The sequence below is a fragment of the Indicator indicator genome, chromosome 6 (assembly GCF_027791375.1).
Source record: "Indicator indicator isolate 239-I01 chromosome 6, UM_Iind_1.1, whole genome shotgun sequence".
NCBI lineage: Eukaryota > Metazoa > Chordata > Aves > Piciformes > Indicatoridae > Indicator > Indicator indicator.
Window position 1 is genome coordinate 19,082,992 of NC_072015.1, and position 12,994 is coordinate 19,095,985.

A 12,994-nucleotide genomic window follows, 5' to 3' on the forward strand; every position below is an offset into this window, starting at 1 on the left:
CACTTCAGCCTGCCCAGGCTGAAACAAGTGACTGTTACAACAAAACACTCAAGAGTCTTTGAGGCAGGTAGATCAAGAAAGAAGAAGCAGCAATGCATAGCGAAGGCATCCAAGATCAGTAAGACCTAATAAATATATGTTTTGGAAAAGAAACAAAACAAAACCAGAACAAAAAAAAATACTACTAAGTTTTACTAATCTCTAGCTTGCAAGCTAGCAGTGTTTTTTCAGGCAGCAAAACTTTCACCATGAGTGAGAAATGTCACTCTACCATAAACATTATCTTTACATTCAGTTTTGACCTTTCATGGCCTAACAGCACAAAACTCCACCATTCTACTGTAAGTGCTTTATTGCTTCATGTCAAAATTGTCAAAGCCAACTCATTTCATGAGGTGAAAGGCTGGCATATATTTTCCACTTGGTAAGCTTGTTCATTCTTAAGCATAAAATTATACTTTTCTTAGCTATCTATTTCCAACAATTGAGTGCAACAGCCAAATTTATTTATTTTTTTGTTTTAATTGAAATAATCACCCTCTTTTTTGTGCTAATATACAAACTAACTAGGAACTGTATCCCCTGGCATGCTTCTTCTATCTAATGGCAAATTCAGAATTCTGTTCAGTTTAATACTGTAACAGGTTTTCACATTTCAAGCTGCAGATTTGATGTAATTTATAGAGATAAATATATTTCTCCAAGCAGTAGGTAAGGTATGTACTGAATAACAAGCCTAGATGGATTAACACTCTTGAGCCAGTTGGCTCATACTAAAAGCTTCCAGTACACTCACAATCCTCATGCATAATCTGGATAACACATTCTTGATACTGGCAGCTTTACACATAGACAAAGCTGTTGTCTTTGTTGTTTTCAAATCTGAGATTATTTGATGTTACATACGTCAGTTCCAAGGGCTGGCAGAGAACGAAAATCCATCTTCTTGCTGAAGAACCTGGTGTTGACTCTATGATGACTTGAGTCATTATTTGCCAATTTCAAAGAACAAAGCAGTTGTTCTAAGAGCTAATTCCTTCACTCTGAGAACAACGATTTAGGAAGGAGCAGAGAAAGAGAATTTCCTACAAGCATCTTATGATTTCTAAGATAATAATGACAAAGTATGAATGGCACAAAAAGATTCTCTGTAGCACTTCATGAGTAACTTTCCCCAGGAAATAATCTGCCTGCAGTCTGGCCTATACACCTGAGGCTTGAATTATTTATCTGCCAAATAACCTGAGATCACCTGGCCTAGGTTGCCTAAGTCAGTCTTATTTGAATTGAATTCAAACTAGAAGAAAAAATTCCAGGACCCGATCTATACACATTGGCACCAGGCTATCACAGAGAGGACCCTACATTTTTCTCTGTAAGAAGCAAACTGCTGTGTTAATTTCAGTTTCTGAAATGCCTTATGAAACCATTTTTAAGTGTAAGAGGGAATTAATTTGTGAACTATGCCTCATCAGTTTCTAGAAGTGTCCTTCACAGACTACCCATGCAACTACCATTACTGGACACTCCTGAAAAGCTACTATTTGTGTGGTAATCAACAATGGCATAATAATGTTTTCGGTTTGTCTCTCTATGCATTTGCTGACCATTCATAACAGACCATGCTTTCTTTTACTTGCTGACCATTCATAACAGACCATCTTTCTTTTACTTTTTTTGTCAGCTAACATTTCTCATGCTTTTCTGCATTCTTCATCACATTCATCACATCTGAATGTTCAGAGAAGTTGAATAACTGAATGCCTTTCAGTATGTGCCTTTTTTGACACAAAAATTAAGTAATAAAGTTTTAACAATTTCACAGTTAGTTTACTGCTCAATTGTTTAAGGTCTTTTCTTTAATTTACACAAAGAGATAGGCATTATGGATAGAAGAAAATTGAGCTAACCAAATTGCTTACTTTCTCCACCATCTGCCTGAATTGTCTTTTTAACTACGGTACACGATAGAAACAGGGTTATTTCACTCCCAACTGTTCACATCCAGCGTCTTCTTGAATAAAACAATGGCAGCTAATAACCATTCAATCAAGAACAGCATCATTGTCAGAAAGCAATCTTATCACAATTTTAATACCTCTTCACTTCCACTACTCTAAGGTTTTAAAGAAACATGATTAAGTCAGTTAAGTATTGCTGAGGATCTGAAACTAAAAATTTCACAGTTAACACTGATTTTTTTTTAATTTAAACTTCTACAAGTCTTTCCAATGCTTCAAGTTCAGAATTTTATCTAGAATGTGAGTATCAGCTTCCAGAAGAAGTTAAGCAAATAGCTATCTATAATAAAAATATTTTTCGCCCTGATTTAAAGTAAATAAATAAATTACCTTTTTAAAAAAAATGAAGTATGGCTAACATACAAATATAATTTCTATCTGGAACAGCCAACATCTTCTGATAAGACACAGAACTTGGAATCAATCCTACGCACCTACTGAATTGTTGAGGGCAAGAACATGGGGTTTAGCAACCAAAACCTGCCTGTCAATGTAACCAGCTTCAAATCACAGGCTGACAGAATATAAAGGCTTGTGCTTGGACAATGTGAAATAAAACCCACCTGTTGAACATCCTGTTGAAAAACACATAACTGAAGCCGCTGGTGCAAGCGGACCTTTCGATGCTGCCAAATATTCTCCAGCTGGCGCTGGTGGTGCAGTACTTCATGGATGACATCCAGAACATGGTGAACTGCTTTCGAGTAGTTGGCAGAAGCAGTGAGAGAATCGGAACTCCCAGGAGTCAAAGGTCTCTGAAGTTTGTCAAGCAGTGACTTCCCATCTTGGCTCACCTGACCACGGGAAAGCATGAAGAATTACTTGTCTGGCCGAAAGTATTATTTCATTCCCCACCCCCCTTTCCTCATTTCAGGTGTCTTTAAGAACCTGGGGAGCAGTGAAGATTTTTCTATTCAGGGCATGATTGCATACAGTTATTATGGGGTTAAAAAAAAAAGCCAACACCCAAAATCTGGAACCCAAAAGCAGCAACTGGATCAGGAAGCCTCTCATGTTACAATCTGAACTTCAAGCCCCATAATACTTTGCTTCAGCCAGCACTGGTCATTTTTTTACTGTTACTTAATCAAATGCATGATTTTATGCAACTTTCTGAGGAACAAAAACTGCTGGTTTTAATCCAGAATAACATCAAGGTAACAGCAAAAATAGTTTAACTCTGTGATGAGAACAATCCAAGGGAAAAAAAATAACGCAAGAAAACAATATATACTTTTGTAATTTCTTTCTAGGCCATCTTCTGAATAAGAATTTTATTTTACATTGTAAATACAATTATTAGAAATACTGAGAAATACTATTACTTCATTGTATGCAAAATCCAAGATTATAGCAGCAGCATAGGACATTCTAATATTATAAGTGCTGACGACATACGCACACTGGCTCACTTCAGTGTCTTTAAGGTTTACAGAACTAAGTATATAACATTTCAGCCTGTCAAGTGACATTCTTTGATAGCAAAACCTTTTTTGTGACGCTGTTTCAGAGATGGATTTTCAAAACATGCTTAAACCAATCCATGCTAACAGAATACTTTCCCAAAGAACACCCTGTTACCTTCCCTTCAAGTAAATGCTTAAATGATAGCACCATACTGCTACTAAATGGTATTAATATGCAAATGTAAATTAAAACTTATATTGCATGGGCTGTACCACGTCTCCATCTTGCCTCTTAAACGTCTTTCAGAAGATTCAGGGGAATACTTAACTATTGAACAATAGTAGCAAAGTCCAGTGTACTACCTATACAAAGAGGCCTAGCACTTGCATTTCCAACTAATGCATTGTGCAACAAGCAATGCCAGTTCATAATCCAAACTTAACATTATACCATTTTATCAAATTAGCAACCTAAGGAAACAAGCAAGACACTTACCTCAGAATAAGCCAAGGTAATATGTTCATATATCCCTTGATGATGATGGATAGCATCTTCTAAATCCTGCAGTTCTGAGGGAAGCTCCACCTCACCACAGGCTTTACACCATGAGTCCACATTGCTCATGTACTGCAACAGAGAAAAAACATTCTGCTTGATTTTAAGCTCTATCAGTAAGTACACACATGTTGGTAATATACAAAAGAACTAGTATCTGTGTGACAACTGCTGAAAAGAATGTTTTTTAAAGAGAAAAATAATGTATTTCCCACTGAAATGACCAGAAAGAAGCTCATATCAGATTAAAAACAAATATTCAAGTGTAACTGTACTTGTGCTTTTAGTTATGCAGAACTCTTTGTGCTGTTCACAGACAAGCAGGCTTAGTTGTATGTTAGCAGCCTTCAGAACCAATTAGTGCTGACAAGTACTGATGCTGCAAGTTTACTCTTGCTCCTTTTCTTGACATTGCAGCTAAGAAAGTTTACTTCAAGCTGCACCTACTATTTCAGCTACATGAAAGACAATTAAGGTTTTGTCTACGCAGAGAGGTAATACATGCTACAACTTTCAAGTCCAGACCCTCAGCTCTTACTGAACTTCCTGTGCTGATACTCATTGTATCATATCACATACCCTTTTTTTTACATCTTCAGAGAAAATCAAGTTACTTTGCATGCATTACTTCACATACATACAAAGAACAAGTGGTGAACTGTTCACTGCAACACTCCATTGTTCTCTTTTTCTGGACAGAGATTATCAGAAAGGCAAAGCAGTGTTTTGAGCACAGCAAATTGACACCTCAGTCCCCAAAGCTCTAACTTCTACACGCAGAGAAGCACTAAACTTATTTGGCAAGCTACTACAGTAACAAGCATGTAGGAATTGACTCAAGTGGGGTTCTCTTAGGACTAACACTGAACTTCAAGCACACAGCTATGTCAACCTAGCTGCTCAAGTCACACTTTTCAGGAGAAGCTGAGGATACTGCAACAGAATCTCTTCTGCCGACAGTGTATGCTATCTCTGAACCTTAAACTGTCTTGACAGACAAGAAAACTACCATGGTAAGTGTCTGCAGAGCAGAAGCTATGTCATTTTTGACAGTTAGGAGGTGTGAATGTTATAGCCTCATATGAAGATGGTATAAAGAAAAAAAGAGACTGTTTTTCTAGGAGTTTTCATAGCTGTTAAACTTAGTACAACCAAGTACACGTGGTATCTGCAAACAAAATCTGTCCTCAATTCATGTCAAGTTTCAAAAGTTTTAAGAGACTAAGTAATTTCTTTTATCATATGTATCTTAATTTCATGGGCACACAAATTTTTTGAGGAAAAAAAAAAAAACTCGCAGACCATTTCTGGTACTCCATTATTGATCAAAAGCAGGGAGAAAGGGTGATAGAGTACTTAACTCTAAGGTAATTATTTAAATCTCATTTCATCAAGAGACAATTTTAAAAATCTCTGAAGTTTAGCACTGAACATTAAAAGTCCCATGGGGAACCACATAGCTCTTGCACCAGTCAGCACTGACAGCTGGGTGCAGGGTTAATAGTAGGCTGCAACATAGCTGTCACTTGCAAGGGAACGCATGCTTTCAAGAAGAGAGTATTATTTCTTTGGCTGCTTATTTTTAAACCATCTTTTAATGTAGGGCAAGTATCACCACTCTCTAAGGGGACCTTTCCTCTCATCCCAAACCCTCTTTCCTTAAACTCACTCTCCACTGTTAATCAAATAACTAAAATAATCACAGCCAGCTATCTTACAAAGCAACTAGAACAATCCATCACAGTTAATCATAAAAGGAAAGCTGCAGAAGGAGCAATTTAAAAGTAAATTAATCCCAGCAGATGCTGCACTATTTTCTATTATTATTTTCTTTCCTCCTGTTTACACTTTAAATATTGTACTGAAGAAAGTTAACATCAAGCTGTACCACAGTTGCCCAGCATGCACACACACAAAATTTACTCCTCTGACTTCTCTGATGAACATAATTTTTAATGAAAAAAGACAGGATTTGAGTCCAGGTATACCTATCTGTAGGTACCTCCTGCATGTGTGGCTGACAGTGCTTAAATAGAAATAATAAATAACCCAAGCAATTAGAAAAGCGTCCATACAGATAAAGCACCACACTGCATCTGTGTCATCATCATGCTGGTTGATGACTTTTACACCACAAACAACTCCATCTCCTTTTCATGTGGCTTTTCTCTAAACCTGAATATACTTATCATAGTGGTGTAAGTTTATATAGTCTACCTTAGTCTGTCTAAAGACAGGTAAAACAATGTCAACACTAACATAAAGAAAAACAATGTGCATTTGCATCTTAATTTGTTCACATTTCTCATTTTGTGGCATTTCTGAAGTTGAGTATCTGTGTAGTTGATATCAGGAAAAAAATTCTTAAAATAGTGTGTACTGCGTCTCTCTATTTATGCAGTCATCAAATTCCCAAGTTGTTCCCTCATTTATTCCCAATGAAAGTTACCGCAGACATAAGGCTTTTTCTTGGATACAATTTAGCAAGGCAAATAGAAAGAGAAGTATCTACAGCAGCCATACAGCACACCAGAGCTTCAGTCAGCTGTAATGATCCAAGAACGTCTGCCCTACAAATTCACCAGAGATGTACAGAGCAGACAATCTGCAATATCAATGGCTGACTCAAAACCACACACTGCTTCAGAACTGAGTTCCCTTGAGGGGAAAACATGCATTCACCATCAAGGCTATTAACTTCAGGATATTTATTCCTATTTCCCCTACACAGACCTCTTCTCTGGGCACTTATGCACAGTTAATGACTTGATTAAAATAATTGGTATAGGCCTAAAGCTAAAATATTTGTTTAATATAGAAGGAATCTCTTATGGGATGCTAAGTAAACACCTCCCACCATAATTTCAGATTCAAAAGACAGTTAATTCTCAGCTTTTCAGGCCAGTTCAACTTAGTAACCTATGAGCAATTACTGAGTTAAATCTTGACACTCAAGAACTGATGGGGTAAGAGTGGTGAAGACAATAGAACATGTGATAACTTCTAGATGCAGGAAACATGTTACATCAAATATTGACTATGTTAACTTTTTTCTTTCTTTCAACTTAAAAGCTTTATATAGTTAAGCATTTATATCCATTTCATTTTGATCCACGTAGCTAATTTGGCTAAGTTTTAGCTTATATTGATATGGGCAAGGCATTCTTTGGACGCTGTAAGGGCAGTGAACTGCCCTGAGAAGAAATAGGTTTTGTTCAAGTATCAGATAAAATTGAAATAAATTAATATTCTGGCTTTCTTGCCAACCTGTTCACTGTCATACACTTATTTCTAAATCAAAATCGCATAGTACAACTCACCATTCCATCATGGAAACTTCTACTGGTGCCCTCCCCGTTCACTAACCTGTTCAGCTTTCTGATGGAAGATGGAGGACATATCCAGTAATGTGCTACGTTCATCCAAGGCTGCAGCAAACGCCTTCCATTCTTGCTCCAACTGACTAGCAATCTGTTTTATTTGTTGGGAAGCATAATGGCCAGACTCAACCAGACGACTTGCTACTGACATGATGCGGTTTATGTTTACATACACATTCTATGGAGAAGAAGGAGGGAAAAATAGTGGAAGTTAGCAGACCACTTAAATACAAAGGCATGCTTCTGTAAAAGTCTTCCTACTACAGTACTGGTTTTACTTGCCAGGTATGCGCAAGCCTAATTTTGGAATCTAGGTGTATAATGTAACAGAATATCTGTTCAAGGCTGCCCAGGAGAAGGACAATTTGAAATTACCAGAGTCACAAGCTAACATTGACAGTTAGCTTAAATAACATCATATTACATAAAGACTCATTATTACAGTAAGAGGAGAAAAAGCCAACCATATTTTGTAATGTCCTCAATAATAATATTTACATATGTTCAAGTCAACAAGACATTCAGACATACAAAATACAGGAAAATCAAAATATAACTAGTAAGCATGTGATCTTATCCACAGCATGCATGTGTGCAACATCACTCTTCAAGTCTTTCTACCAACTTCTGAAAGTACTTCTACTTTTTAAGCAACTCCCAAGGGAGGTGGTGGATTCCCCTACATTAGGCAGTTTCATGGCCCAGCTTGACAGGGTGCTGGGCCATCTTGTTTAAACCATATTCTTACCCTGAAAGGTTGGACTAGATGATTCTTGAGGTCCCTCCAACCTGATATTCTATGAATCTATGAAAAAATTATCTGGTCAATCTCTTTCTTGCTATCTCTGATGCTGTGCAGACTGATGACCTCCTCCTGCAGCTCCTTTACTTGATGGCACAAATTCTTAATAACTGCATACCTCCTGTGGGCAAGAAAACTACCTCCTGCTGCTCCAGCCTTCGCAAGCAGCCACAGGTATTCTCTGCATCTCCAGACCTGCATAGCTGCATCCTCCTTCTGGACCTCACTCTGGGTTGAGGCCTCTGATGTTACAAGAACAGTCAGTCCAGCAGTAGCTGGCAACTGTGCTCTAGGGCACACCACTATTGTTGCCAAGGACATGGATGTTGCTCTGAGCAGAGCTGCTGGCCCTTTTTGCATGAACTGTGGCACAAACTGCTGTGTCTGTTGGCTACTTCTCTTCGTTGTACTTGCTCTTGCCTATATCCTGAAACTTTGCACGTAAGGCCAAAGGCCAAACTGCCAAACACATAACAGGTGGGAAGAAAAGAGCAAACAACATTAAAATCATGATATTCAGCTATGAAGTATTTTTCTCTCTTGTCCACACAGTGCTTTCTGGAATGCCAGCATGCACGAAATGCCACAGAGCAGTTAATTACCTGTCATCAGCTTTGCAACCTTCCCCAACCAAGGACTGAGGAATTGAGTCCCCTGAGCCAAGGGGACAAAACTGACTTTAATGAGTCTCAACAATTGACAGAAGAACAAAACCTGAAATTGCTGGAAAACTGTTTGCATTACTATTGAGAGGCATGATGGGCAGCCTGTGCCCAAATTTGACTACATCCCTGCTGATAAGAGAGGTCAGGGGAGAACACTGGCACATGGACACTCAATGCCACATCGATACTGAGCATCTGACGTGGAACCATTACCAGCTAGCATTGAGACACAGCCCAGAACCTGACACTGGCTGACTGGAGCGTGTGTTGTAGTACCTCCAGCTTTCACTGTGCTGACTTGGGATGAGTGAGAAGTGGGCATGCACCTCTATTAACTGTAAACATATGCATGTACACAAGCAGGAGCATACCTGATGTAGCCTACACCTCAGCTGGTCCACTTAAAAAATTGAGCACAGTAGTGTCATGCTGGCTGATTTTCCTTCCTGCACAATACTACTTTCATTTTTCAGGTTGTACCACACATCTATACTCACTAGATTTACACCCTGGTTTTAATTAAAGAAGTAACAGCTACCAGATAATGCCTAAGTTTTTAATAGTCATCTCATTTACATCATGTGAACCTGTCAGAAACATCTGCAGCTTCTAAACATGTATCAACTGGGGTGTATCAAGAAAAGTGTGTCCAGCAGGTCTAGGGAGGTTTTCTTACCCCTCTACTGCGACCAGTTTTGGGCTTCTCAGTTCAAGAGAGACAGGGATCTACTGGAGAGAGTCCCACAGAAAGCTATGAAGATGATTAAGGGACTTAAACATCTCTCCTGTGAAGAAAGACTGAGAGAACTGGGGTTGCTTAGTCTTGAGAAGAGAAGGCTCAGAGTGGGTGGGTGTCAAGAGGAAGGTGCCAGTCTCTTTTCAGTGGTGGCCAGTAATAGGACAAGCTACAAGTTGAAATACTGGAAGTTCCCCCTCAACACGAGGTAAAACTTCTTCATGGTGAGGGCGATGGAGCACTGGAACAGGCTGCCCAAAGAGGTTGTAGAGTCTCATTCTCTGGAGACTTTCAAAACCTGCCTGAACACATTCCTGTTCACACATTCCATGGGTGATCCTGCTTTGGCAGAGGTGTTGGATTAGATGATCTCCAGAGGTTCCTTTCAACCCCTAACAATCTATGATACTATGAACTGACTAAAAAATGAAAAGTTAAAGTGATACTGTGTTTCTTTCATTGTGTTACACATGACTATTTTAACAAGTCTAAAAAGGGAACAACTTGGATTACTGCATTACAGTATACTTAGTAAGTATATGAGTGTACTTACTAAGATTATTTTCTCTCACAATGTCCTTTAGCCAGAAGCTGAGAAGACACCTTACAATATCTGGAAAACTCCTCATGGCAGAATTATTCCCTAAAGGGAGTGTACATACAAAAAAAAGGTATTGCTTATCAAAGCAACACAGATTAATAATCTAACATAAAATGTAGTGCACTGTGTTAATTCTTTGGTGTGTGCTTGACAGGCATTTAAATACACAGGAGAAAATACAGGTGACAGCCTGCTGGCTCAGCTGAACTTCTATCACACTCAATACAAAATAAATCTAGCAGATGTCCTGAAGGTTCTATCTTATTTTCTGATTTTTCCCAAAGCCATTTAAAAATGTTTAGCTCTCAGTTTTCAAACTGTAGTTTTCGGACACAGAGACTATTAAGCTACTCAGCAATAAAAACTACCTTCTCAGTCACATGGTTGGTAAGCATCATAATTGGAACTTCCATATAGACCATAATCCATTTGGACTAGTCATTGTTGATGAAAATATTTTACCAATGCAATTTCCAACTCATCTGCCACTTTACACACAAATGGCCACCAAAACAAGATGAGGCATTAATGTATGAAATAACACCTACTTTAATGATTAAAACATTTTCCAACATTTCTTCTGTTCTCACTCTTGCAATATGCTTACAATTAACCATAATCCAAAAAGTCCAGACTCAATATGCTACTGATGGATTTATCAGCTGTGAGACAGGGCATAGTTACAGCATCCCTTTAATAGTAGCCTGCGTCAGCTTTCTCCAAGTAAAGTCCCTTTTTGCCTACATAACTTTCCAACCTTTCTCTCACCAGTGCAGTAAGAGGCACAGTTAAACTGTAATGAAAGCACAGCAAGAAGAGTAGAAGAAAATATTCAAGTGGATAAAATCCTCTTTCTCCTCATTCTTATTTTACTCAATTGCTTTTGTTTCCCTTGTGACCCAACAGGCACGTGGAAAATGGCAGGAGAAAGGGTGAATAGGCACAGAATCAGTCTCTCCCACTCCTGCATACAAGACTGACTAATCATATAATCATGGGTACTTTGTTCTTGCCATCAAATACTGGACAAATAATTTTTGCGTTTGCAACTCCTGTGAAGCCTTATTTGCAAGTTTCTCCCTTAAAAGGATCTAAAAACTTGTTTTGAGAAGTGAAGCATTAGTTTAGTTACCCAAAGAGGAACGTCAAGCTGAAACTTGAATATTGCTTAACTCAAATCTCAGGACTTGACAACAGCAATTCTCTGCTGTTGAAAGCTAGCCTTTTAAATGGCACTGAAAATTCATCCTCATTTTTAAAGAGGAGCATCATTGTGAGTTTATTTTTCCCCACAGTTATGGAACATGGGATCTAACTGTCCTATAAAGACAATCCTTAACATTTATCAGTGCACAGCTTCTTGAATTCAGAAACAGTAGCAAGTCATATACTTACAGCTGCATATGTGAACTTTCTTTCCAAGAGCAGCCTTTTTAGCCACATGAAACTGTGTGTCAAACAATGGTAACCAAATGTATATCCATCTTCAATGCACATCACTGCACCTATACATAATTTCTCCAGGGCAGTTTCATTACAGTGAGAACCAGTCTGTGTACTAAAACCTAAAGCTTTCATCACCTTATTTTTTTTACCTTGAAGTACAATCACGTGAGCCCATCACTTACCGAATATACACGACTCCACTTGCTAATGAAACTGCTGAAAGTACAGATAAACCTCCTCCCCCAATGCATTCTCCATCTTTTTGTTTTACAATATTTGGCTTAAATTTCCAATTACTTTGTGCTGTACTACTGAAAATCAGATTCTAAAAATGTCAGAAAGCCATTACAAGGCAAAACAGAAACTTTCAGCAAATCCTTATTGTCCTTGATGTAACCAACTCCTGTTTATGATAGGAACCAAGTAGCTTTCAAAATGGTTTGCATCCAGGTGGCTCTTTTCAGACTGGCAGACCAGATTAAAATTTCAGTGTCTCACACAAAGGCCATCACTCTTCTCACCTAAGTTTGGCATAAGCAGCTGCACAGGTTGCCCTCCTGCACCTCTCATAAGGCCAAGCTGTTACTTCAGAAGGAAAGGAAGATGGAAGAGCCCACTATTGACAGGGGGTAGTACCTGCTCTGAAGGAGGCATGTGCCCTGCAGCAACCACAATGTGTTGGGAGAAGCAGCTGCAACATCAATTATCAGGTTTAAGTTGTTAGCAAGTGTCAGAGGTCGCATTTAGCTGCTCGGGCAGCATTTATCCTTTGAACAGCCTTTCCCCACGTAAAGCAAGCCTAAGGAAACTGCCTGGAAAATGAGATCTATTAAGGTCCAGTTAGAGCCACTTTCAAAAATCTTGTGCATATAATAAACCTTATACAGAGTCGTCCCTATTCCTTCTTCTACCTCACCCAATTAAATAAATTTGCATGGTTGTAGATAGGTTAAAATTTAAAACCCATCTCTAGTGTTAGAACATTCATGTCAGACGTCTTAAATCAAGTCTTATTACTGAAAGGTTATAGTGACAAGAACAGTGAGCAAACAGTAGCTTGTCAAGCACAGTGTATGTGAAGAGGGGTTCAGGAGAAGCTGCACATGCCTGCAGGAGTTAAGATTGCTCAACATTTTTCCAGTCAAAAGCTAATGAAAAATAATGCCTGCCAAAATTCAATCAGTTTGTGTCATTTTTATGTCACACTGAGTTTAATCTTTCCCCCTAATATACATAGGACTTTTGCCATTTGACAAAATAAACCCCAGAAAATCTGAAAGCTGCTTAAGTCAAATCCAGAAACTGGTAATTTTTTTCCCTTTCTGTGCCAAAGAACTATTTTTTTGAGGAACATGATACAGAGCATGGGAAAACTGCAGTT

General features: G+C 38.4%; 1 protein-coding gene across 1 annotated transcript in view; it reads right to left on the minus strand.

Annotated features, from left to right (window-relative positions):
- TRIO (trio Rho guanine nucleotide exchange factor) overlaps positions 1-12,994 on the minus strand; it is a 266,295-nt gene that overhangs the window by 154,052 nt on the left and 99,249 nt on the right. The window contains exons 7-9 of the mRNA XM_054381562.1: positions 7,350-7,541; positions 3,924-4,055; positions 2,585-2,815 (exon numbers count right to left, since the gene is read on the minus strand). Coding sequence (XP_054237537.1) covers positions 2,585-2,815; positions 3,924-4,055; positions 7,350-7,541 — 555 coding nt within the window. The remainder of the gene's footprint in view (positions 1-2,584; positions 2,816-3,923; positions 4,056-7,349; positions 7,542-12,994) is intronic.